A 26,801-nucleotide genomic window follows, 5' to 3' on the forward strand; every position below is an offset into this window, starting at 1 on the left:
TTAGTATACCCTGCACTTGCTGAATAGCACTAAAAGGGTTGGTACATCATTATCAGTATATGGTACCATATCAAGATTTTTCATATCCTACACGTACTTAAACTGTGTCGTGACACACGTACAAAAAACCTGTCAAAAGATTAGATATTTTAGGATAGACTGCACTGTTTAAATTCTAAATTAGCTAATGGATAAATAGATAAACTGCTTTGTAGCCTGGTACTGGCATTTCAATACTGTTTTTACAGACTCTCCAAATACCGATTACTATGGGCAGCTAGTGTACAACTGCTTAGAATTAAGAACATAAGAAAGTTTACAAACAAGAGGAGGCCATTCAGCCCATCTTGCTTGTTTGGTTGTTAGTAGCTTATTGATCCCAGAATCTCATCAAGCAGCTTCTTGAAGGATCCCAGGGTGTCACCTTCAACAACATTACTGGGGAGTTGGTTCCATACCCTCACAATTCTCTGTGTAAAAAAGTGCCTCCTAGTTTCTGTTCTGAATGTCCCTTTATCTAATTTCCATTTGTGACCCCTGGTCCATGTTTCATTTTTCAGGTAAAAAAAGTCTCCTGGGTCGACATTGTCTATACCTTTTAGGTTTTTGATGCTTGGCATTTTCTGTTAAATGTATCAATCTGAAGAACATAAATTGGATGCTGTTGATAGTGTAGTGCTGACTTCTTATTTTTCTGCACAAAACAAAAAATTCACCATTAAGAATATTACAGAGGGGGGCTCCCGAGTGGCGCATCCAGTAAAGGCGCTCTGCGTGGAGTGTAGGATGTGCCCTACAGTCTGGACGTCGCGAGTTCGAGTCCAGGCTATTCCTTTGCCGACCGAGGAAGGGAGCTTCCACGGGGTGGCGCTCAATTGGCCGAGAGCCGCCCGGGGGGAGGGAGGGTGTCCTCGGCTCACCGCGCATCAGCGACCCCTGTAATCTGGCCGGGCGCCTGCGGGCTTGCCTGTAAACTGCCCAGGGCTGCGTTGTCCTCCGACGCTGTATGGTGAGTCTGCAGTGTGTAAAAAAAGCAGCGTGTGCTCGTCTTCGCCGCTCCCGAGTCAGCGCAGGGGTGGTAGCGGTGGGCTGAGCCTAAAAAAATAATCGGATTTTACTAAATCGGGGAGAAAACAATAAAAATAATTGGTGACCACTAAAAAAAAAAAAAAAAAAAAAAAGAATTACAGAGGAACTAGACTGCTAGAATTAAAACAAAAATACAAATTTAACTTCAGTATGCTAGGAATTGAATTGGGACAGTGTATTTTTCATTAGATTTTTTTTTCTCATTCTATACATTATTAATTCATCATGTACAATATCCATGCATATTCTTCTCGAATTTAGCTTATTTTATTATTTGTGGAGATGTTATTTTTGTATTTAAAAAGGATGACAAATGGCCCAGATAAAATGTGGGGATCGGTACCGGAGGTTAGATGCATCTGTTGACAGATAGGGGATGACACTGGATGGATTCGACTGTGACATGTGAAAGCTGTCAATCAATACACAGCACAGCCTAAAACACTGAATACTAACAGTATGCAAACTGTATCGACCTGAACAGTACACAGGGGGTAAGCAGGATGTATTTATTGTACTAAGTATTGTTTTTATTAGAAATTAAGTGAATTTAGAAGGATGCTGGGGTTAACATCTCTGGGCTTTAGTTTTATAACAAAACAAAAATATTCATTTTACAGTAAGCTATGATTCACTGTTTACAACCAGTGCATAATGTGTGCATCAAAGACACATACAAAATTAAAGCTTCCAGTAAGGAAACTTTTACTACAAAAAATAACATTTTTTTTTAAAACAGCACAAAACAAGTCACTGAAGGTAAACTCAAGGTAACATAAGAATTAGAAAGAAGTTTCCTGGTTGAATAATTTACAAATCTGGTCATACTTCTGGACCTTCGCCTCCAGGTATAAGCTGAAAGAATGTAAAAATAAAACAAAGTAAGTACTTATAAACATATAGGTAACAAAATTATACAATACATTGATTATGTAAAAAGAGAAGTATTCATATGTCTTGATAGTGTGACTGAAGTAGTGAACGAGCCTGTCATGTAGACACTGAGCATGTTAAAAATAGGTAGAGTTCAACCTATCTGCATTGTCCCACCTTTCTTTTTTAGATTGATTAGATTAAGATGAGACTCCCTAGCCTAAACTTGTAAACCCCTGTAACGTAATTTTAGGCAACAACATACTTTCATAAACCTTACCCATTTTGAACTCCCTTAGATACATAGATCTCAAACGTGTAGTTTTGAAAGAAACACATGTTTTAGCAAACATGTATTTTAATTTTAAAACATACGTCTGGTACTAGACTAGGTGTTTGAAAATAAATATGTTTGTTAAAACATGCGTTTATTTTATAAACTAGCAATACATTTTAATTTTTCTAAATCACCTTTCTTGTACATGATGTGTACATTTTAAGTCTATTGTAATGGCCGCCCTGCGTCTTTACTGAGTTGCAGATGTACTGAGGTACAAGAGGTGAACTGCTGAATATATATATAAAACAAACAGTAGCTAATAGTGCTTTCCAACATCCATTTAAAGTCAGTTCAAAAGACACGTACCATTGTGATGTTATTTCCGTTTAATAAGATCTGATCCAGCTTGGTTATCCTCCTTCCCTCCGGTGTGATCTCACTAAGAAACAAAGATTGGCATTGTCATAAATCACTCGCAATGTCCTAGTACAGAAGTAAAATGAGCATGTTCATAAAATCTCAGTTATCAACAAAAAACAAAATCATCAGCTTGGACTAACTTTTTACAATGCATTTTATGGTAAAGAAAAAAAGAAAAATTGTGGTTGAACAGGTCTTGAAACAATCTGAATACAATCTGAATATAAATATGATACAGGCTAACTTTAAGTAGGTCACAAGGTTAATGAATTCTAGTTTGCATTGATATTAATATTACATTTAGAAACTTACAATTCTGTCACATCTTCCAGCACCATATCTGAAGTTTACTGTGAAGGAATGTCAAGTGGAATGCAATGTACATCACAAGTAACTTTACAGAAATACAGAAACACTACCCCAGGAAAAACATTTAAGTAGTTAAGTGCCCTACACTGAAAAAAAAACAAATAAAAATGGGCTTAGATATATAGATACGTTTACTGGTCTTAAAGCCAAAAAGCCAATTTAGATTTAGTAAGACAGAGTAGATCTGAACACACAATTGATTAATCACAGTAGAATCCTCAATTTAGCACTACTACAGAATTCACAAATATTCTAGTATCTCTACTACTTAACTGATATGTATCTCTTTACTTAAATGCTCTTTAAATAGACAAGATGACAAGTTTAAAAGGTACACTGTATATATTATATAACAGACAAATGACAGTTAAAATGTAATTATGTAAATCCACCTCAGTAATCCATCAGATTGCCTTGATGGAATAATACAGCATTACACTCCCTGACATCATCATACATCACTTCATAGATATATACATAAAGTCTACAACAAATGTTCTTGATCGATTACTCCATGGGCTAATGCATTGTACCGTCGTGCATCAACACGACGGTACAATGAAATCTCCACAGGTGAATTGAAGTTTTTGGAGATTGGGTTAATCAGTTACTTTTTTATTATTTTATTTTTTTAAGGATACTGACAAAGTCGTCAAATCCAAGCAGGGTCCCAACAATTTCCTTGTCATTCTTCATAACGATGTGAATTCGAGATCCAATACATTTGTCCACAAGCTCTGTGCCGAAGGAAAATTGTATTTAGTAATTGGGTAATACAGTTTATGTAACGGACAGTGTTGTGTAAGCCTTTTGTTTTAAGGGATATCATCTTTCATTGAAAACGTGGTCCCTGCAATTCAACACTGTTTGTTGATCTGGTCCCGTGCCTGTTTTCACGCAGAATGTGCAGATCAATCTAACCAATTGAGCCAATGGGTGCGTTCACGGATATCATAGAAGATCATCATTGGCTAACTGGTCAGATTCTGCACAGAATGATCTCCGTGAACGCACCCTCTTACGTTGCAGTGTGCTTCAAACAATGAAAAGGAAGGTATTGTGGACGGGCGATATTTGGATGATTTTAAACTTAAATAAAATGCACATCATCTACACTATCCAACACGAACCCACAAACACAGTCGTGTTGGTTGTAAAATCTCAACAAACAAAACTAGATGGGAAGTAATGGTTTATTCTAAATGCCTATATTGTACCGTGTACTTCATTATTATTATTATTTATTTATTTATTTATTTATTTATATATATATATATATATATATATATATATATATATATATATATATATATATATATATATATATATATATATATATATTTTTGTGTTACTTACCGAGCGGGAGCAACTGTGAAGGGTTTGTAACAGGAGTCGCCGCCATGTTCGTAGAAAATCAGACTACCTCAATCAATCGATGAAGCATTGCGACAGCCCCCTACAGGCCAGACAGCAATAATACATTGTCGAATAATCACATTTCTTCAATGATTTCACATTTTTTTACTAGCCTACTGCAATGTAAAATCTCTTTAATGCCATATGCATTCTGTTTTACCTATATACTTATGGCAAGTAACTTACTCTGTATGGTTCATGCACATTTTAACACAAGTAAAAACAAACTCGGTTAGTATAGTATTAATACAGACCACCCAAGTGACCCGTATTAAGTTAACATAATTAACATTACAATCCACAGAGTCCGTGAGGACAGTCATTACAACCCCCCAAATCACTTACAAAGATCACTGTTTTGGGTTAAGTTGATCATTATCAACGTAGGATACATTTCATTAATGGATGGGTTCTTAATTCAAATATATTAAATCATTTAGGTCAGATTAATCATTGTCCAATTTTCTTTTTTTTTTTGAGCAAAGGGGATACCCCGAAAACCTTGGATATGGTGTGGGAAACAACAAAACAATTACCTACTGTCTTTGACATTATAGTTACTCATGTTCAGCTGTTTTTTTTTATTTATTTATTTGTATTATTTAATTTAATTTAATTATTTCTTATACAATACCATAATCATTGACGCTGCTAAGCACGCTGGGAATCCGTATAACCTGGCATTGAACAAACTTCGTCGGTCCATTCAATTTACATTGGCTTTATGTAGTTTGTTTGTACAGAAATATTAGTTTCAAAATAAAGCATTTAGACACGCATATATCCAGGTAAGATCAGTAATTACATCATGTATTCGTATTTCCTTTCAATGGAGTGTGTTGGGGAGATCTTAAGTTGGAACAGGTTCGTCAGCCTGGCCTATCTTTGTTTGGATATCCAGCTAGTAACAGAATGAGGTTTTGGTTCTCCAGTTATGCTGAAATTTCCAAGTATTCAGCAGAACTGATGTAGTAATGTACTAATAGTAGACACTGCGGTCGGGAGAAATGTTGATTTCGGTTCTTTATCTTTTATTACCAAACGACGGCTCTGTTCAAAATATATCTAATGTCGACGTCACTCAAATGTGATTGGGGAGCTGAAGCGGAAGCGAAGCTTTGGTGCTTGTGACTGAACGAAGGCAGCCATCAGTACAGCAAGACCAAGAGTAGAGCCTTCAGCGGATTTCTGTTTGAATCGATCTGCAGCTCTTATACAAAAAAAACCAAACAAACAAGAAAAAAACCGCTGCGACACCGGGGACCATGGAGTCTCATGGGGAAGAGGAATCCAGGGGACCCGTATTACACATTGTGGTAGTCGGGTTTCATCACAAGAAGGGCTGTCAGGTAAGACATGGCAAAGGTAGATTATGTTATTATTATTATGTAAACAAACAACACAACTACTGGTTGATGAAGGCATCCTACAGAATTAGTGAAGATGTTTCTGATCGGAAAAAAAAAAAATATATACAGATTGCACCTCCTCTGAAATGCCTGTAAGGAAAGCAGCAATGTTGCAAAGACATTGACACTTCTAAACCAGTAAGAACACAAATTACGCGGACTTTAGTCAGTCAGTCAGTCAGTCAGTCAGTCAGTCAACAAATACAAAATACATCATCAAGCTGTGCTGAAAAGGGTGGTCAGAGGAGAGTACAGACTGCGCAGCATTCCCCTTCATGGTCATAATGGTGATATAAAGGACTTTACATGTCAAACAAAACAGAATTACATTAACGCTGTATAATACAGCGTGCATAGACCAAAAACAAAAAAAGAAAGCAGTGTTTATTTAAATGACAGAATATGTAGTGATGACTCATTATTGCACTTCAAATTCTGTCAAACACACGTCCCGTCTCTCTTGGCATACAAGACAGACTGTACACCAAACTGGGGGTTATTAGTAAAGTTTAGCTTGGATGGTGATAGTGTAGTAGCATTAACCAGTGGTTGTAATAGTAGTTGGTCATCTGAACAATGTGCCTTCACAGTCTGCCAAAAGTGAAGTGAAACACAAGCCACTAGTGTGCAGATCTAATAATAGATATAATACATATTAATTGCATTTTAACATATACAGGTACTATTAGGACCATGGTTGCAGCCAAAAACCAGGACTGACCTTGTCATACTAAATGTGTTGCTAAAGTACTGAACTGCTAAGTAGTTGTGGTAGGGCAGTGCAACTCAAATGTGACTTTTTTCAGCCCTTTCCAATCTAAACAGTTCTTAATTATTGAACACCTAGGTTAAATGACACAGTGTTAAAAGATCTGTTTGGAACAAGGTCCTGGGCTGCATTCGATATAAAGCCACAATGAGTTCAGTGCCACTGGTTTAGGGGAAAATAGTTGGAACTGTAGTTTTAGGGCCGCACAGAGGTTTATGCACATTTAATCAAACCTGAGGCTTATTTTGAATATGAAAATGGAATAGAAGAAATTATAATGTACTCTCCATTGCCAGTACCAGGGATTGGGATTGTGGCATCCCAGAAACCTTTTGGCAGGTGATTTTGTGAAATGTATTAATGGCTCGGTTAATATGTGATGTTTATGTATTTGCCACTTCATGAACTTATCTCTGGGAAATTGTGCAATGGTAACTCTACATTATTTCACTGCTTAGCTGACAATTGCACATTTCCTTAAATTATGTTTTAGTTTAGCTTGGCAAACTGTTTCAGGTTGCAATAGGGAGTCGTTTAATATTAGTTCAGAGACATGGTTCAAAGATGCAGAAAGATTGGAATTATGTGCTATTTAAAACAAGGCACTGCTTGACAAGGACAATACTTTTTTATGTGACTTGATGAGGGGTTCATATCTTGTTGAAAAAATGGCAGAAACCTCCTTGCATTCAATTCTCACACTTCCAATAAATAATCTACTAATTTAGTTGTATCAAAATTGGGTAAGCGGTTCTCTATATGTAAAACTCTAACAACATTTAGGGCAACATTTAGTTTCCTTAAGGCAGAGGGGCATGTGCCCCCCCCCCCCCCCTTGATTACAAGGGGGGTAAACTATATATTTTGCCCCTTCACTTATTTTGCTCAGTGTATACACACTATTCTTCTTCTATATTTTGTTATGGTTTTGCCTTTATTCATTGAAAAAAGTCTAGTAGAGAAACAGACTGTTATTTTAAAAAGAAAAATAGAAAATAAGGGAAGTTAGCAGGTTAATGTTCCTGCAGGCCCATGGGTTTAAGTTCAACACCAACCCTAAATCAAATGTTGTTACTGTTATTAAGCAGTATTAATGATCTGAAGCAGTGGTATTTCAAAATAACAGAAGCCTGTTTTCACTTTAGTGAAGTAGGCTACAATATTGTTTTCGTTAAAAACCTGTTGTTCTTTATTAAAAATTAATGTTCAGTTTTCATATTGACGCTTGTTCTGTACTCATTCAATCAAACCAAGCAGTATAGGAATTTGCTTGCATTGTTTACCTATTTATGTATAAAAAAACGACAAGGTCACAGTCCTTCTTTTGCTGCCAGTGTCATTTCACTTTAAAGGTGCGTACCTGAAATCGTAAGGTAATTATATTCTTTTTGCTTACATTATCCTCTCTGTCATTCTACGCACTGTCAGGCCTTGATGTACCCGATCCAAAGCAAGTGCAAAACTTGTCCCAATATTTAAAGTAAAAAGATGTAAATATTTTAAAACTAGCAAGCAATGACTTTGGTGCAGTAGCAGCAGTTACATTATTGTTTTAAGTAAAGTTATTTTGTTATGGGCAAACTTTAAATTAACTTCCTGATGTATTCATTTGAAGTATTATGAAGGTTTTCTTTTCTTTTTAGAAAAATACTGTTGAATATGGGCCTTAGCCTGAGGGATGGTATTCAATTATTTGTTTTCATTGAAGGTTAAGAAATAAGAAATAATGAAGTTATTTTGAAAGAGCAAACTGTGTGTGGACTGTGACACAGACAGGGAATTTACAGTGCCTATAGAATGTCTACACCCCCTTTTAAAATGTTCACCTTTTGTTGCCTTATAGCCTGGAATTAAAATGCATTAAAAATATATATATTTTTCATTTATCTACACATCGTACCCCACAACTTCCAAGTGAAAAAAATATTCTAGAAATTTGTAGAAAATTAATTAAAAATAAAAACTGAAATAGCTTGGTTGGATAAGTGTCCACCCCCCTTGTAATAGCAATCCTAAATTAGCTCAGGTGTAACCAATCACCTTCAGAATCACACACCAAGTGGCCTCCACCTGTGTTAAATTGTAGTGATTCACATGATTTCAGGATAAATTCAGCAGTTCCTGTAGGTTCCCTCTGCTGGGTAGTGCATTTCAAAGTAAAGACTCAACCATGAGCACCAAGGCGTTTTAAAAAGAACTCTGGGACAAAGTTGTTGAAAGGCACAGATCAGGGGATGGGTATAAAAAATATCAAAGGCCTTGAATATCCCTTGGAGCATGGTCAAGACAATTATTAAGAAATGAAAGGTGTATGGCACCACCAAGACCCTGCCTAGATCAGGCCGTCCCTCCAAACTGGATGACCGAGCAAGAAGGAGACTGATCAGAGAGTCTACTAAGAGGCTAATGGCAACTTTGCAAGAGCTACAGGCTTTTAATAGCCAAGCCTGGTCAAAGTGTGCATGTGACAACAATATCCCAAGCACTCCACAAATCTGGCCTTTATGGTAGGGTGGCAAGAAGGAAGCCATTACTCAAGAAAGCCCACCTTGAATCCCGTTTGAAGTATGCAAAAAAATACTCAGGAGATTCTGTAGCCATGTGGCAAAAAGTTTTGTGGTCTGATGAAACTAAAATGGAACTTTTTGGCCTAAATGCAAAGCGTTATGTTTGGCGCAAACCCAACACAGCGCATCACCCAAAGAACACCATCCCTACTGTGAAGCATGGTGGTGGCAGCATCATGTTATGGGGATGTTTCTCATCAGCAGGGACTGGGGCACTTGTCAGGATAGAAAAGAAAATGAAAAGAGTAAAGTACAGAGTAGTCCTTGAGGAAAACCTGCAGCCCTCTGCAAGAAAGTTGAAACTGGGATGGAAGTTCACCTTTCAGCATGACAACGACCCAAAGCACACAGCCAAAGTTACACTGGAGTGGCTAAGGAACAAAAAGGTAAATGTCCTTGAGTGGCCCAGTCAGAGCCCCGACCTAAATCCAATCGAAAATATGTGACATGACTTGAAGATTGCTGTCCATCAATGCTCCCCAAGGAACCTGACAGAGCTTGAACACTTTTCTAAAGAAGAATGGTCAAATATTGCCAAATCTAGGTGTGCAAGGTTGGTAGAGACTTATCCCAACAGACTCACAGCTGTAATTGCTGCCAAAGGTGCTTCCATCAAGTATTAACTCAGGGAGGTGGAGACTTATCCAATTATGATCTTTCAGTTTTGTATTTTTAATATATACTTTTTTTTCTCAATAAAAACTTTTTTCCCCTTAACAGTGTGGAGTATGGTGTGTAGATAAGTGGAAAAAATTCTCATTTAAATGCATGAAACTCTGAGGCACTGACACAACAAAATGTGAAAAAAGTTCAAGGGGGTGTAGACTTTCTCTAGGTACTGTATGTCATAATTAATTTAACTTCCTGTGGGTATGGAGGACCCGCTGAGACACTGCCTGTCCTATGTGATTGTTCAAACTCACTGATAAAGACATCCTACTGTATATTAGAGTATCAGGTTTCTGTGGAGGCTATCATTTGTGTCTTCTCCACACTCCATGTGTTTGCGTCCCAGCCAGCCATTAAGTTTATTTGCCAATGTGATTAAGAAAGCAGCCTGAAGGGTCACGTGACAGAACAGGTGCGAGGCAGACTGGCAGGTGTGCTGTAAGATTGTTTTCAAGCGTACAACAAGCTAGCTAGCCCCTGCACAGTACCGCAGGTGCCTCACTACACAATGGTGATACCCCACAGAGATCTTTTGAAAACAGAGTCATGTTTCATGTTTAAACAATAGTTAGTTGCCTTACAAATGTGTTTGCTGGTCTTGGGTAACAGGAGCTTGCTGTACATTTATTAAAATTGAAGAATTTCCCCATAGTATTTTAGTTGTTTTGTTAAATTACTGTAGGATAAATATTCATGGTCTTTGGGATAACCCTTTTCCTTTGACTAAACTGACAAGCATGTTTTAATAATAGTTTAGTTAAGAACCAGAGAAAACGATCCAAACAACCACCTTAAGTAATTCTTTTGAGAAACTGTTTAGTCTTCAATCTTTCAGTTTCAATCAGGTTTCTCGATTGTGTAAATTTGCTTGGCTCAGAGCCGTCTGTCATTACAGTATTTAATCTGAGAACACCTTTCACTGTAGATTGAACTAAATAAAGACAAAGATTGAAATACTGCATATAAATCAAATAATTGCATTCAACCCCTGTCTGTGGGAATTCAATACAGACTGTAGTGCAGCACTATGAAGCTGTTTATTCTGTAGTGCTACTTAGAGAATAAACAAGTAGTGCTAATGCTTACTATATTGTCCTTAGCCGGTAGTCAAAAACAGGGAACATTTCTGATTCATTTAGAATTGTTTATCCCAGTGTGTCTGAGTGGATATGCTTGAGCAGTCAATAGCTGCTAGTGGTGCAATAGGCAACCTCATTTCTTAATCAGTTATCACATATGTATTTATCGACAATAACCGACGCATCAACAACATTTCATTTTTCAAAATCAAGGACATGGCACTTTATACCCCTGTATTCTTTGTGGGTGTATACAGTAAAACGTATTTGATCAGATTATTCAGTTCAATTGTACTGTATGCAAAGCAGATGAAAGCTGGTTTCCATTTTAAAGCAGAGAAATAGTTCAAGTGACAGCTACTGATGGAAATCTCAGTGTGTGCTGTGAAACAAAATGCAGTTAAACTGCCCCGTGAACGTGGGTAAGTGCTGACGCTCAATGAGTAGAACATTAGTCTCTGGTGTCTTTCGGTGCTATAGGTACTGTAGTACACCAATGATGACAGAATCAAAGACAAATAGATATGTGGAGTGTGATTACAGATGATTTCTGCTGATGTGCTTTAGCTGTGGTGATTGAACCAGTATTTTGGTGTCACTAAGGCAATGTGAAGTGGTACATATTGTGTTACCTGTGCATCTTTAACTCACAATCCCAATGAATCCTGATGAGGCTTCACGCATCACTGTAAACTGAAGCAGCAAACGCAACATGTAGTGTCACAGTCAATCAGGGAGCAGCCAATACATTTAGATATGGGAACGGTTACTTCATTGTAGACGAGATTAAACATTTATCACAGTGTCTGGAGGCTTGGTTTACATGATTTTTGTGTAAGTGCCTGTGGCAATGTGCCCCGCCCCTGTGTGCATGTGTGTGTTATATGGTGTATGTTGCGTGTGTTAATGTTGGTGTATAGAGATTGGTACACAGGATATAAACGGGTCTGTGTTTCACGTGTGATTTAAATTGTATATTTGTATTTAGGCACGGGATTGCACATCACTGCACGTGCATTTAAAGTATAGTATGTGAGCACGGGGTTGCACAGAATTAATTCACGTGCTGGGATTCAAGTGAATAATTAATTAGTAATTGAATCCCAGCACAACAGTATATATAGATGCACATTTCTTTCACTCGGGGTTGGGTGTTCGAGAGTGGAGAACGGGTGAGAGAGAAGGAGAAATAAGTTAGTTTAAATATCAATTGCTATTGCTATACTTGTTTATTTAAACCGTGTTTGTTTCGTCTGTGTGTCTGTCCGTGCACTGTCTGTTTACTGTATAGTCCATTTTGTTTGTCTCTTTATTTTGGCGTGAAGTGTCGTGTCCTGTGTTCTGTTTGTTAAACCTTTTTATTTATTTGTTATTAAACGCTGAGTGCAACCATCGCACTCAGTTTCTCTCATCATCACCGTCTGTCTGTGTTTCTCTCTCTGGTCTGAGTTCCTCCCTGCAGCCAGCCTGTCACAGTGCCAAATTTATTTTCTTGAATGCATTTAATTCTGATAAGAACACATAATTCTGTTTTATATAGCGGTTTCTCTTGATTTTGATTAGACGCTAGTAAAATATTCACAGCTAAAAGTTTAAGATGCCAGTTGGAAATAGTGTAGATGTCTATTGCAACAAGTATGCTGTTTTTTTATTCTTGCTGTAAGACCTCTTCTCTTCTGATGAACTCTATCTGGAAATTACAATACCAAAAATGATCTGTAAAGAAAACCAATTAATAAAATGACGTTTGAAAAAAACAAAAACACATTCCACTGTACACACATTCCACTCTCCTCCTATTTAATACTATTGGGTACTGGGGTTATTTTACTCCTGTGAGAGTATTATTATTATTGTTATTATTATTATTATTATTATTATTATTATTTTTACTGTGGTACAAAATTAAAGAATATTTGTTTAAAATTTGAAAGAATACTCGGACATGAAAAGAACATGTTCATCCCAGCACTAAATAACAACTTAGGACTTCTCGCAAGCCCCAGCTAAATGTCAGAGTTGTTAACTCTGCTTAATAACTTCATTGCATGTGTGTTTTTGCTTTCTGAAAAAAATCGTGCTATTGAATTATAGTTCTGAGAATATAGCTGCCTGCAGCCTATATACCCCCCCCCCCCCCCCAGTATTTCTGTCTTTCTATAGCCTGCAAATGTAGCTAACATCATGTGGGTCCACTTGTTTGTATCCCTATTACCTCCCTGGCAAATTATTTATGTGTGAGTGAGGTGTACGTTTGACACGCAGACAATATATAACATTTGTGTTGCCAAGAAAAAAGAATGCTTGTGTGTCTCTGGCCTAGGAGTATTAATGTAGGTTAATTATTTTCTGGTTGAACTGCACACATGCATACCCACACCTACAATAAATGTTTTGATACATCCAGCTTCAGACTGTGGACATAGAAGAGCTAGTTTAAACAGAATCCAACATTTTTGCCATGGTTTCTCCAATAGAGGGCCGTCCCGCAGCTGATTTCTGGGTATGTGCAACTACGCGCTCCCCCTAATATGGTCACCTTCCGGTTTCCACCTAAGGCGGCCCATCTAGGAGGCAGCATACCACCATCCTTACACAGCGCCCTTTCTGGTCGGGAGGGAGAATTACAACATTGATCCCTTCTCTCTTTATCACCTAGTGTTATCCAGTATTGTAATAATAGTTGGTGTCTCTTTATGTTGCACACCTTACTATAATGGGGATATGGTTGGTTTTCAACATCAGCTTTATACCAATATCAATATACTGTACTATGACTAACTGTAAAGATAACTTCAAAAACATTTTAAAACATAACAAATTATTTAAAATACAATTTTAGAGCTTTGCAATGTTTTTGTACTGTATGACTGGTCATCGGTGTTTTCACTGATGGTCTCTGTGTGCGTGCCATTATCTGTATACGATGTTCATTAGGCAGCGTTTTTCCATTCACACAAGTGTTTTGTATTGAACAGGTTGAATTTTCATACCCACCACTAATACCAGGAGAAGGCCATGACAACAGCAGTTTACCTGAGGAGTGGAAGTACCTCCCGTTCCTAGCCCTGCCTGACGGGGCCCATAATTACCAAGAAGGTAAGCTGGATGCTGTATTTTGCACTGATGAAACCCACCTAGTTCTTGTCTGAGTGTCTAAAGCACAATGTATTAAAGAAAGCTGGTATTTAAATTATATTTCTATACCTAAGTAATTCGCTTTTGTCATTAATGCTATTCACTAAAGTACAGATTAATGTGAATAAATGGAATGAACTTGATGAATCCACATAGAACCGTTTATGTACCCTCAGCACTCATATCATGGTTAGTTTTCTAGATGTTTTAGCAAAACATCTTTTGCACTATAATATATTTGTGTTTTTGTTTCATAGTCTTCAAATAGACATTACGTACTGTTCTGTTTGTTGGTGAATTTAGACAAATGCCTATTTTTAATGACCCAACAGAGATGCCATTTCAATGTAGCAAGGTTAACAAGCTGTAAGGTGGTAGGTAAGTTTTGATAGTATCCTACTTGCTCAGAAATAGTTACATTCTTTTATGTATCTTATAGTAATTATATTTTAGTGCTGGGACGAACACAGGATTTTCATGTTTGGATATTCACTCATAATTTAAATATTCCTTCGGATATTCGTTCGTTTTTCAAAAAGTAATAAAAGCCAGTATATTTCTCTGAACATTTTATTTTCTTCTTTTTTTTCATTCCTTGCCATTGCCATTTCTCCACAGTAAACAGTGGCCATCGACACGTTTTCATAAAGTAATAACGTGAGGTTTACTTGTGCCTTTTTGTAGCTGAACAAGCAAACGAAAACTGAAATTTAACTAAATTAAACACTTCAAATAAAAAACGTGGAAATGGCGTTGTAAAGTGAATGGGGGGAAAGAAACTTCCCGTTTTGGTTCTCATTTATTACATTCCACATAACAGAATGTCACAACAAAATATATATATAATATGTACAGTCTATATAAAAATCACTACACAACATTTTCAGCAAATTGGGTGCTGTTTAAGCGAGGCATTTCAGAATGACGTGCTTGCCTTTTTTTTGTCCCATGAGATTCTGGCTCGCTCAAAAGCAGCACAACGCATTTTTGTCCCAGATGGCTTTCCATAGAGATCACTGTGTGCGCGCGCATAATCTGGTTTGTTTACTTTTTGATGTCTAAAACTTTTAAATAGAGGCTCAAGAGGTGCTGCGTTGATCCTGTAATTTTTTTCTTTATATATTCATCTCACATATCACACAGAGCTCTTTTTCATTTGCCATTTTTTGAAACTGTCGCTCAACTTCTGGTGAGACGGTAAATAAGTGCAAGGTATTTTTGTCATTTGTAGCGAATACGAACATTTTTGTATCCGAAGACATATCAAAAAATATTCTTTCGAATATTCGAATATTTCTCCCAGCACTTTATTTTTATTTTATTTTTTTACAATATAGATACTATCTATTTCCACTTACCTCCCCGAAATGGTGATCGGAAGACAGTGTATGGAGTATCTTGCTATCGGCAGATAGAAGCTAAGGTTAGTAGAGAGAGGGAGTCTGATTTTACGGAATATAAGTGACTTTCACATTTTTCACTAGTCAAAAAAGTTTCTTCTAAAAAAAGTGTCCTTCATTTTTATTTGTATAGACACTGAAGGTTCGTCAGGCAGATGTTACAAGAGAGACGGTTCAGAAGAGTGTTTGTGTACTTAGTAGACTGGTAAGATAGAAATTATGCATGATTGATACTATCTATATTCATTTCATTAATTGGTACAAAAGCCATTACTTTGTATAAAGACTGGGTCCTTTAATTAATTTAGTGGATTAAAATAAACTCTCCTGGGCAATGGTTTTCAGACTTGTTTGTGCTGGAATGGGCGAAACTGCTTCCACCATTTTGTCTTTGTAATTTGAAAGGTGAGTACGTCAGTCTAGGTCACAGTGGTTGCTATGAGAATATGTACCGTTGCTATGGAAGAATTCCCTTTTGGATTCTAGTATTACTGGTATGTAGATTGTTGTGTTAACATTGATAAACACAATTGTGTTCAAGCTGAGGTAGAGTGTGGGGTGGTATGTTTACACAGTGTAACAGTCTGTTGTCTTCGTTCTAGCCGTTGTATGGGTTGCTACAAGCAAAGCTTCAGCTCATCACTCATGCCTACTTCGAAGAAAAAGATTTTTCCCAGATATCAATTTTAAAGGTAGGTTTTTTAATCAGTATTTTCTTGATGTGAATGTTAAGTTCCAACCCACTCCTTGAAAGCCTAACAGTTATTTATGAACCAAACCTCTTGAACCATTTAATACTATAAATCATATATACAAGACACGATTAGAACCTAGTGTTATTGTATAATATGACATGTGTAGGGTGTCAGTTATTGTATAGGAGATGTCATTGTCATAGTGTGCAGTTTTGTGCATGTTCTGGCTGCTCAGACTGCAAACTGAAGGCACTTATATTAAGACCCTACACATGACGCATTAACTTACTGAAAATCACAAAAATGTTTATTTGATTTGATCTAAACATTAGTTAATCTAAATACCACTGTCCATTAAATCACTAAATAGGGAATGTTTATGATCCTACAATTTCTTGTATTTTACATACTTTTACTGAAAGAAATTCACTGTTAGGTGTTTAATTTTCATAACCTTACAAAACAAACAAGTACAAGACTCCTAGTACTATCACAACGCTCCCTCGGTCTGGAAGAAAGAAGCATCTTTCACCAAGAACAAGTAGAAGAATTGTGAGGAAGGTTAATAACAATCCGAGATTGCCAAAGTTATTCAAAGTGAATTGGCTGCAAGTGGGACTGGGGCTTTCATTTCAACCATAGGTCGAGTATTGCATGGTGAAGGCCTCCATGGTCGCAGGCCAAGGAAAAAGCTACTCTTAGGAAAACTTCACAAGGACAATTTGAATGATGGATATGAGTTCTGGACAAAGGTATGGAGTGATGAAACAAAAATCAAGCTTTTTGGTCACGCTGATAGTCGTTACATTTGTAGAAAGTCTGGTGAGGCGTACAAAGAAAAGAACACCATACCTACTGTCAAGCATGGAGGTGGGAATATCCTTCTATGGGGCTGTTTTTCCTTTAGTGGCACAGGAAATACATGGTAAAATGGATTCCATAGCATACCAAAAGATAGTTGCCAATCATCTGAAACCCTCTGCTACAAAACTTGATTTAAAGGGCAGCTGGACGTTCCAACACAACAACGATGCAAAGCACACATCAAAATGTACTTCAGAATGGTTAAAGAAGAATAAAATTAAGCTTCTGGAATGGCCTAATCAAAGTCCTGCTCTAAATCCGATTGAGATTCTTTGGTATGAGTTGAAGAAGGCTGTGCACAAGAGAAGTCCTCAGAATTTGAATGAACTGGAACAATTTGGTCAAAAATCACTAGAATCATGACAAAAGGTCATTGACAAATATCCCAATCATTTAAAAGAGGTTATTATTGCTAAAGGCGCCTCAACTAGCTATTCATTTAATTTTCCTTGTCAGGGTATGAATACTTTTGAATTAGCATTTTTGGAGCTTTGCAAAAAAAACTGCTGAAGTAAATAATTGTAGACATCTATTTCTTGTAACTTTTTTTCCTCATCCACAAACACAAAACTTTTGCTACAAAATATTTTTCCTATTTAATTATTTGTTTTTGAGAAATTTCTAGAAATTATAAATTTCCATTGAGGTATGTAAACTTTTGACTACAACTGTATGCACTTGACGTCAAGCTGTCGCTAGCTCTTGAGTAACACCTCTCCCTTACCTTTGCGGTGCTCTATTCTTAGACAGTCTTGTACAAGAATCTACTGTGTAAAGATGGGAATTTTGAGGGACCATAAAAGTGATGGACATAAATAAAATATTTACTATATTTGTTATTTCACCTTCAATTGAACTAAAATGGGATTGATTTGAAGAAGATAACTTGCCTATTGCCACATTCCTCTTTCCATGTGTAGGCGCACTTGTGCAGTTGTGTTAATTTAGAGGTTAAGATGGCACTCGGATTAAGAAATGGAAGAATGAGCAAAATGGACCTACATAGGGTTCGATGCACATGGAGAATACATGAATGCCTATAGAAGTTTCATAAAAGTTACCAATGGCTTTGGGTTTACCTATATGCCTTTAAGATGTTTCTATAAGTACTTAAACAGGCTTTTAAATATGAGTGCCACTCTTGTCTGATATAAAAATAAACCTATTTCTGAAGACATTATTGCCATTATGTTGTTTTTTGTTTGTTGTTCGCTATTTGCAGTAGTGTTCATTGATGAATAAGTTAAATAATCTGACTTTTATGACAGGAACTTTATGATCACATGAATGGATCATTGCGAGGGACATCACTGGAGGGATCCCAGGTGTATCTTGGTAAGGAAAAACACTATCAGGCAATACCTGCACTCAGTAACTGTATGTACACTATATAATGTTAACAAAAGTCAGTTAATAAAAACCTTTTTTTTACTAGGCTTATCTCCTCGAGATCTGATTCTTCAGTTTCAACATAAGGTAATTTCCTTAATTCCTTAATGATATACCCTCCCAACATCATGTGTTATGCTGCTACAACACACAACTTTTCAACAATGGGATTAGACCTTGGCACTCTTTAAACATTTTCCAAAACACACAGAGATCCCTTTTTGATCACCAAGGGGATAAATAAAATTATAATGGCTGGTTTCAGTTTTTGTAGAAAATATTTTAAACATTATTAATTGTGTGCAGCTCTGAGCACAGGTTGACTGATGAACCATTACAAAACATTTATAGCGACTGCTGCAGATTAACTCTAAAGTAGAGAAGGAAAACAATTACTTTTGTAGAAATTCTTTTTTTTTTTTTTTTTTTTTATATACAAGCGAGAGTCTTACCTATTTTACTCTTCATGCTTACAGGTCCTGATTCTGTTTAAATTGATTCTGCTGGAAAAAAAGGTAATACAAAATGCCCTATTTTAATTTACCACATTTTAAGAAAGCGTAAATGTCAGATTGAAACTAAAAACCACACTAAAAGGTAGTGGAATGAAGTATGAAAGTGAAACTAATATAGTGTGTACAGAGTTGGAAATACAATCTGGCAAGGTAATTTAATTGAGGTTTGAGACCAAAAAGAATTAGATTTCTCTGTTGTGTCTTTTTGGAGAAGTAAAATAATTGATTTGTGGTTGTGTACGACTGACTAACGTGATGTATTGTGTTTAGGTCCTGTTTTATGTGTCACCAGTCAACAGACTCGTAGGAGCTCTGATGACCATTTTATCACTTTTTCCTGGTAAGAAACAGTTGGTTAGGCTATGCAGTCATCATTGAACAGGGCTGTTTCATACTCTAGAAATACACTTTTTTTCTCAGCATCAATAGAAATGTTCAGTTTGGCTTTGTATGCTTCGATTTATTGTCAGAGAGCTAAAAAAAAAAAAGGGTAATTGTAAAGCCAAATAAAAAATGTGTGGTTTGTTTTGGACTCAATTTAATGACGAAGCAAACCACTAACGCCAGTGTGAAAAATGAAGCTGTGAAAAACTACTTCATTCATCATACTTCCTTGTCTTACAGGCTTCATGACATTTTGTGCTGATCTTTTAAAAAAAAAAAAAAAAAAAAAAAAAAGGTTTCTAAAAAATAAAACCTATTTTCTTACACACTTGTGTGAAGTGATTTATTCCAGATAATTTCATATTTTGAAATTTACCTTTTGTGTGTCAGGTTTGAAAGCATACGCACAGATGCTCTGAAGACTGCCATCAAAAAATGTAATGCATATTGAAATGTAAAACTCTTCCAGAAATTATAAAGTATGTGGAGTAGGCCTACATACACTAGCGGTCAAAAGTTTTAGAACACCTCCATTTTTCCAGTTTTTATTGAAATTTACACAGTTTAATGTCTCAATGTACTCTGAAATTAAAGCATAGAACAAATAAACAATTGGAGATAAAAAAGAAATCATGGAATAGTTTTGTTTAACAAAATTTTATCTAAATTTTTGACTCATCAAAGTAGCCACCTTTTGCAGGTATAACAGCCGAACACACTTGTGGCATTCTTTCTACAATGGAAATCAAATATTGTTCGGAAAGTTCTTCCCAACACTGTTGCAGAAGTTCCCACAAATGTGTTGCACTTGTAGGTTGCTTTGCTTTCACCCTTCTGTCCAGTTCATCCCAAACCAGCTCGATGGGGTTTAAGTCTGGAGACTATGCTGGCCATTCCATGATTTGAAGCCTACCGTCTTGTTCTTTTCTTCTAAGGTAGTTCTGACATAGCCTGGAGGTATGTTTTGGGTCATTATCTTGCTGTAGGATGAACCCCTGACCAACTAGGCGTATACCAGAGGGTATTGCATGGCGCTGCAAAATGCTGTGGTAGCAGTTTTGGTTCAGGGTGCCACTCACTCTGTGCAAGTCGCCGACTCTGGATCCAGCAAAAGAGCCCCAGACCATCACGCTTCCTCCTCCATGTTTGACAGTTGGTGTCACACACCGAGGAACCATCCTTTCGCCTACTCGACTGCGTACAAAAACCCTGTGTGATGAACCGAAGATTTCAAATTTTGATTCATCGGTCCATAAGACCTTCCAGTCTTCAGTAGTCCACTGGCGGTGCTTCATGGCCCAGGCAAGCTTCTTTTTCTTATTTTGCCATCTTAGCAATGGCTTTCTTACTGCCACTCGACCTGTCAAACCTGCAGCTCGAAGTCTTCTCTTCACAGTTGAAACTGAGACTTGCTTACTTCGACCAGTGTTAAGCTGTGCTTGAAGCTGTTGTTCTGTGAGCCGCCTATCACGCAAGCTGTTGACTCTCAGAAACTTGTCTTCTGATTCTGTTGTGGCTTTCGGTCTGCCAGACCTCTTCCTGTCAGAGTTTCCTCCAGTTTCCAAGTGCCTTTTGATGGTGTAGGAAACTGTACTCACTGACACCTTGGCTTTCTTTGCAATTTCTCTAAAGGAAAGACCTACACTTTTATGGGTTATAATGGTCTGTCTGTCTTCCTTTGTTAATTGCCTTTTTCTCGCCATTATGAGAGCAATATACTACTTCCTGCAGTACAATACTGTCCAAATAATGCTTAAGAGGGTGTAGTAACACAGTCTGTTCCAACACTGCTTTTATACAGACAGAGGGTTTGTAAGTAATCAACAAAAGTTGGGACACCTGTAGGAATTGTTAGCATCAACTTTCAAGGCTTAATTTACTTCCATTGCTGCAGAACAGCTGTAAGTTGTTAACCCATTACTTGTTCCCTGAAAAAGGCCTTTTTGTATAACTCTGAAATGTACATTATTTTTCAGTTTTTGGTAACCTAAACTTTTTTTTTTAACCTCTGGCAGTTTACCGCTGACCTTTGTACCATTTCAGGTTATTCACTGGACTTGAACTGCTTACATTTCAATAAAAACTGGAAAAATGGGGGTGTTCTAAAACTTTTGACCGGTAGTGTGTGTGTGTGTGTGTGTATATATATATATATATATATATATATTACACAGTACTGTGCAAAAGTTTTAGATAGGTGTGAAAAAATGCTGTAAAGTAAGAATGCTTTCAAAAATAGACATGTTAATAGTTTATATTTATCAATTAACAAAATGCAAAGTGAGTGAACAGAAGAAAAATCTACATCAAATCAATATTTGGTGTGACCACCCTTTGCCTTCAAAACAGCATCAGGTACACTTGCACACAGTTTTTGAAGGAACTCGGCAGGTAGGTTGGTCCAAACATCTTGGAGAACTAACCACAGTTCTTCTGTGGATTTAGGCAGCCTCAGTTGCTTCTCTCTCTTCATGTAATCCCAGACAGACTCGATGATGTTGAGATCAGGGCTCTGTGGGGGCCATACCATCACTTCCAGGACTCCTTGTTCTTCTTTACGCTGAAGATAGTTCTTAATGACTTTCGCTGTATGTTTGGGGTCGTTGTCATGCTGCAGAATAAATTTGGGGCCAATCAGATGCCTCCCTGATGGTATTGCATGATGGATAAGTATCTGCCTGTACTTCTCAGCATTGAGGAGACCATTAATTCTGACCAAATCCCCAACTCCATTTGCAGAAATGCAGCCCCAAACTTGCAAGGAACCTCCACCATGCTTCACTGCTGCCTGCAGACACTCATTCGTGTACCACTCTCCAGCCCTTTGGCGAACAAACTGCCTTCTGCTACAGCCAAATATTTCAAATTTTGACTCATCAGTCCAGAGCACCTGCTGCCATTTTTCTGCACCCCAGTTCCTGTGTTTTCGTGCGTAGTTGAGTCGCTTGGCCTTGTTTCCACGTCGGAGGTATGGCTTTATGGCCGCAAGTCTTCCATGAAGGCCACTTCTGACCAGACTTCTCCGGACAGTAGATGGGTGTACCAGGGTCCCACTGTTTTCTGCCAATTCTGAGCTGATGACACTGCTGGACATCTTCCGATTGCGAAGGGAAGTAAGCATGATGTGTCTTTCATCTGCTGCAGTAAGTTTCCTTGGCCGACCACTGCGTCTACGGTCCTCAACGTTGCCCATTTCTTTGTGCTTCTTCAAAAGAGCTTGGACAGCACATCTGGAAACCCCTGTCTGCCTTGAAATTTCTGCCTGGGAGAGACCGTGCTGATGCAGTATAACTACCTTGTGTCTTGTTGCTGTGCTCAGTCTTGCCATGGTGTATGACTTTTGACAGTAGTGTCTTCAGCAACCTCACCTTGTTAACTGAGTTTGGCTGTTCCTCACCCAGTTTTATTCCTCCTACACAGCTGTTTCTGTTTCAGTTAATGATTGTGTTTCAACCTACATATTGAATTGATGATCATTAGCACCTGTTTGGTATAATTGTTTAATCATACACCTGACTATATGCCTACAAAATCCCTGACTTTGTGCAAGTGTACCTAGAAGAATTGATGCTGTTTTGAAGGCAAAGGGTGGTCACACCAAATATGGATTTGATTTAGATTTTTCTTCTGTTCACTCACTTTGCATTTAGTTAATTGATAAATATAATCTATTAACATGTCTATTTTTGAAAGCATTCTTACTTTACAGCATTTTTTCACACCTGCCTAAAACTTTTGCACAGTACTATATATATATATATATATATATATATATATATATATATATATATATATATATAAATAAAAAATAAATCATAGAAATCTATATTTTTGACAGCAGCACAACATTTTATGAAGCCACGTTCCAAATAACACAGTTCCCATATTAATTGTAAATAAGCTCTATATTGCAAATGACTGGAAGTATTATTAAAAAAATAATAAATGTTTATATGAAACACTGCAATAGCATATGCATTTTATGTTTAATGACTATAAATATTTCGAAATAATGCATTTACAAATGGTGCAGTATATTCTTCATCGAGATCACAGCCAAAGCAATCCTGATAACCAATTACTAGGGCTATCATTTTCTTAAATTAAATGTCGGTTGCTCCTGACTTGCTAGCAGCTTCTGACTTCTATTTACAAGCTCATACTTTTGACAGTAAACAGTAAAATAAAGTCCAAACCACCATTTATTTGAACATAAAAAGGATTGTTTTGATATTTTCATTCATCTGTCCTGGGCAATTTATTAACTGTGGTACCACTGCCCAAGGAAGTGTACTGCTTCACCACATTTGGATAGAAAACAATATGATTAAAAAAATTAAATACTGATTCAATTATTCAGAATGAAAAAAATGTTTTCTTGTTTCCTAGGAATGATTGAGCATGGCCTTGCAGACTCTTCCCATTACAAACCGAGGAAGAGCACCTCTGAAGATCTCAATCTGATTGAAGTCCTTGGCGGTTCTGAGGACTATGTTTCAGTCTCTATTTCAGACATTTCAAACTCCAACCAAGAAAGTGGTGGAGAAGCCAAGGAGACCTCTGGGGTGTATCAGAATGAGACCCACCAGGAAGACATGTCACAATCCTTGACTGGGGACAACAATCATCTGAAGCCCCCATCAAGAACTCCGGATTCTTTAGAGAGCGACTGGGAGACCTTGGACCCCAGTGCCCTGGACGAAGGGGCTCCAAAAGAAGAAAATCAGGAAAAAGACTCCTTCGGGCTCCCAGAAACGTTTCCCAGCGAGTCGGCCCCCTCCAGAACACTCCCTATCACTGTGCAGCCCCAGCCCAACACTGGGCAGGCAGTACTCGTCCAAGGCCTTGTATCAGGGCTGGAAGAAGACCAGTTTGGCTTGCCTTTGGCGGTTTTTACTAAGGTATGTTGGTTTTTGGAGGCTTTTTTTAAAGGTAATGTAGGCGACAAAAATAATTACAGGTATTATTTTGGTGAAGTCGTGTAAGTTATAATTCATTTTGGTCTTATTGTTGGCCTTATCAAAAGGGGGACCAAGCTGGCAATACAATTTTGCATCTATGTTGAGTGCAATTTCTAAATGGTTTTGTCATGATATGATTCACTATGGAATGTCTTGCAAATGAAGACATGTTCTAATAGTGTCAGTAAAACACTAAATGACATTTATACTGTTTCCAGTTACTATGTTTTTTATTTCAAAGTGCTATGGCATTTAAAAGCACATGTGTGTCCCTGTTTTGTTTGAACACATTTTCTGCATGAAAGCATCATTTTCTAGCTGTTGGCCATAGGTTTGGGGTGACTTTTTTTTCTCCAGAATCTGTTTGGATTCTGTGGTGCTGTAACTGATCGGGCTCCTGCTTATATTCTTTTTTTACAGTATTTTAGTGACATGCATTAGCACCATGATGTATTTACAGTATTTTAGTGACATGCATTAGCACCATGATGTATTTACAGTATTTTAGTGACATGCATTAGCACCATGATGTATTTACAGTATTTTAGTGACATGCATTAGCACCATGATGTATTTACAGTATTTTAGTGACATGCATTAGCACCATGATGTATTTTTCATAGCTAAAATGTTTTTTAAAACAAGCATCTTTGTTCCCATTATTGGCAATGCTTGGCAGCTTCTGGGCCGTGTTACTCAAAATTGACCCTTTATCAATATTAATTGACTTTTGGGTGCATAGCAAATGTATTATATTATAAAGCAGATACATACTGTGCTTTGTGCTCTTAGGTGATTGTAATTGTGTCCTGATAAGAGCAACAGAATGTGATACTTGCGTTGATGTAAATGTGATCCAGCATCTGCACAGTGTCAGGTTTAATACAGTAAAGTACTGCAAAGGCTTTTCCAATTTAACTCCACTATAATATAGCCAGAGAGGTCCACCTGATGCCCAGTTAGTAGTTCAGTATATGGAGAGCCCTGCCAGCAGTATTGTACTGTTTTTGTAACTGCAAACTGCTAAGCCACTGCTTGGGCCCTGTATTAGTCAGCTGGAACATGTGATTCAGTTTAGTGGCTGCTACAGTACCTCTCTTATTTTATTTTTGTTTTTGTCTGTTAACCAGAAAGTCTGTAAACCAGGAACTATAGATTCATTCAGTATGAATAAATATGCTTATTTCATGGATCCTTAAAGTATAAGTTATAGTCATAACCAGGGATCCTAGTTTTCTGAAATAAAATAAACAAAATTGTCCTATTTAAAAAATAGAAATCAGCATTTTTCCGCAATTAAAATAAAAGGCTAAAATGGAGTCGTAGTCCCCCACCCCACCCTGTCACATTATAAGATAAACAAGACAGTACTATTGAATAATAACAGTTAACACAGGAAGTATTTATTGGTACACTTTCAAATTCTATGGAAGTTACAAGCTCACCAGTGCCATCAATCAATTCAAACAAACTTACCATTTTACTACAAACATTACACATATTTCTGTGTAGTAGTAATAAAAACTAAAAAATAGTATTCATATTAGTTAGTCTTTGTTATCAGGATGGCTATTTCCAAACTCATTGACACGATCTTGAGAATTTTTTTTTTTTTTATCGTTTTCGGCATCTTTAACCAGCTTGTTCAGTAGTAACAACGCACTGGATACTGAAGTAAACTGCAGCTGCGTTCCAGCATGAATGTGACAGTGCGCCTCGTTCAACCTTGACCTCTGTACACCAGAAGCAGTTATATTGAACAAGTATGTTTATCTGTGTTGATGATTATATATGATAAGTGAATTGATTTGGTTAACAAACAAACAAACAAAAAAAAGCCTTGTCTGTTTTTTGCACCACCCCAAGTGTAAAACAAGAAATTCCACAGCAAACCGATTCCTAGGATCCCTGGTCATAATCACAGTAAACTTTTATCAAGAAAACCATTGCAGCATCATTACTACAAATGTATTTTCAGCATATATTCATGCAATGTATTGGTCTTAGGTTGGGCTGTTTTAATTTTCTACTGTAAATGTTTAAACGGTGAGATTAAACTAACATATTTGCAATGTTGGAATACAATTTTAAATAATGACAACAGTATTAATGTGTACAACAGTAATGTTTATATTGAATAGACAATTAATACCAAATATTAAATAAGTAGCCTTACACTGTATATAGTGATTACTTTCACATGCATATTTCTGGTAACATTTAGATCAAATTCTAAATGTTTAACATTGGCAATCTTATAAACTATTTGAGAAGCCAACTTCATATGTTCAATGATAATGCTGGTATTGTTAACAAGAGCTAAGAAAATACATTCTTAATTGTGTCAAAACAATGTTTGTGTCATGTACTGTGAAGTCTACTGTAAGTTACATATGCAACTATAAAACAGGTGAACTGACTGAATAATGCTTGGTGTAAATTGTATAAATGACAATTCCACAGAGTTTTGGGTGAGAAGTGAAAACATCACTTCACTGATTGAAAGGTAGAGAAT

General features: G+C 37.0%; 2 protein-coding genes across 2 annotated transcripts in view; one reads left to right on the top strand and one right to left on the bottom strand.

Annotated features, from left to right (window-relative positions):
• Positions 1–1,583: 1,583 nt before the first annotated feature.
• LOC117394742 (U6 snRNA-associated Sm-like protein LSm5) lies at positions 1,584–4,487 on the bottom strand. The gene is made up of 5 exons (XM_033993250.3): positions 4,388–4,487; positions 3,673–3,768; positions 2,975–3,002; positions 2,609–2,681; positions 1,584–1,944 (listed from the first exon to the last, which is right to left on the bottom strand). The coding sequence occupies exons 1-5, from the start codon at positions 4,431–4,433 to the stop codon at positions 1,912–1,914; spliced, it is 276 nt and encodes a 91-aa protein (XP_033849141.1). The 5' UTR covers positions 4,434–4,487; the 3' UTR covers positions 1,584–1,911.
• A 774-nt stretch (positions 4,488–5,261) lies between these two features.
• Positions 5,262–26,801, top strand: part of LOC117394741 (late secretory pathway protein AVL9 homolog) — a 28,063-nt gene continuing 6,523 nt past the window's right edge. The window contains exons 1-10 of the mRNA XM_033993249.3: positions 5,262–5,796; positions 13,919–14,039; positions 15,416–15,501; positions 15,612–15,683; positions 16,081–16,170; positions 18,306–18,372; positions 18,473–18,513; positions 18,903–18,941; positions 19,212–19,281; positions 23,715–24,226. Of these exons, the coding sequence (XP_033849140.3) occupies positions 5,713–5,796; positions 13,919–14,039; positions 15,416–15,501; positions 15,612–15,683; positions 16,081–16,170; positions 18,306–18,372; positions 18,473–18,513; positions 18,903–18,941; positions 19,212–19,281; positions 23,715–24,226 (1,182 nt within the window). The 5' untranslated portion in view covers positions 5,262–5,712. The remainder of the gene's footprint in view (positions 5,797–13,918; positions 14,040–15,415; positions 15,502–15,611; positions 15,684–16,080; positions 16,171–18,305; positions 18,373–18,472; positions 18,514–18,902; positions 18,942–19,211; positions 19,282–23,714; positions 24,227–26,801) is intronic.

The sequence above is a fragment of the Acipenser ruthenus genome, chromosome 3 (assembly GCF_902713425.1).
Source record: "Acipenser ruthenus chromosome 3, fAciRut3.2 maternal haplotype, whole genome shotgun sequence".
Lineage (NCBI taxonomy): Eukaryota > Metazoa > Chordata > Actinopteri > Acipenseriformes > Acipenseridae > Acipenser > Acipenser ruthenus.

What these genes read in the sequence shown, in the direction of transcription:
- LOC117394742 (XM_033993250.3), bottom strand. Translation starts at nt 4,433, where the DNA reads ATGGCGGCGACTCCTGTTACAAACCCTTCACAGTTGCTCCCGCTCG. An exon ending in TTCACAGTTGCTCCCGCTCG is followed by an intron (nt 3,769 to 4,387) that starts GTAAGTAACACA and finishes CCTTCGGCACAG; the next exon opens with AGCTTGTGGACAAATGTATT. An exon ending in CTGGAAGATGTGACAGAATT is followed by an intron (nt 2,682 to 2,974) that starts GTAAGTTTCTAA and finishes TTTGTTTCTTAG; the next exon opens with TGAGATCACACCGGAGGGAA.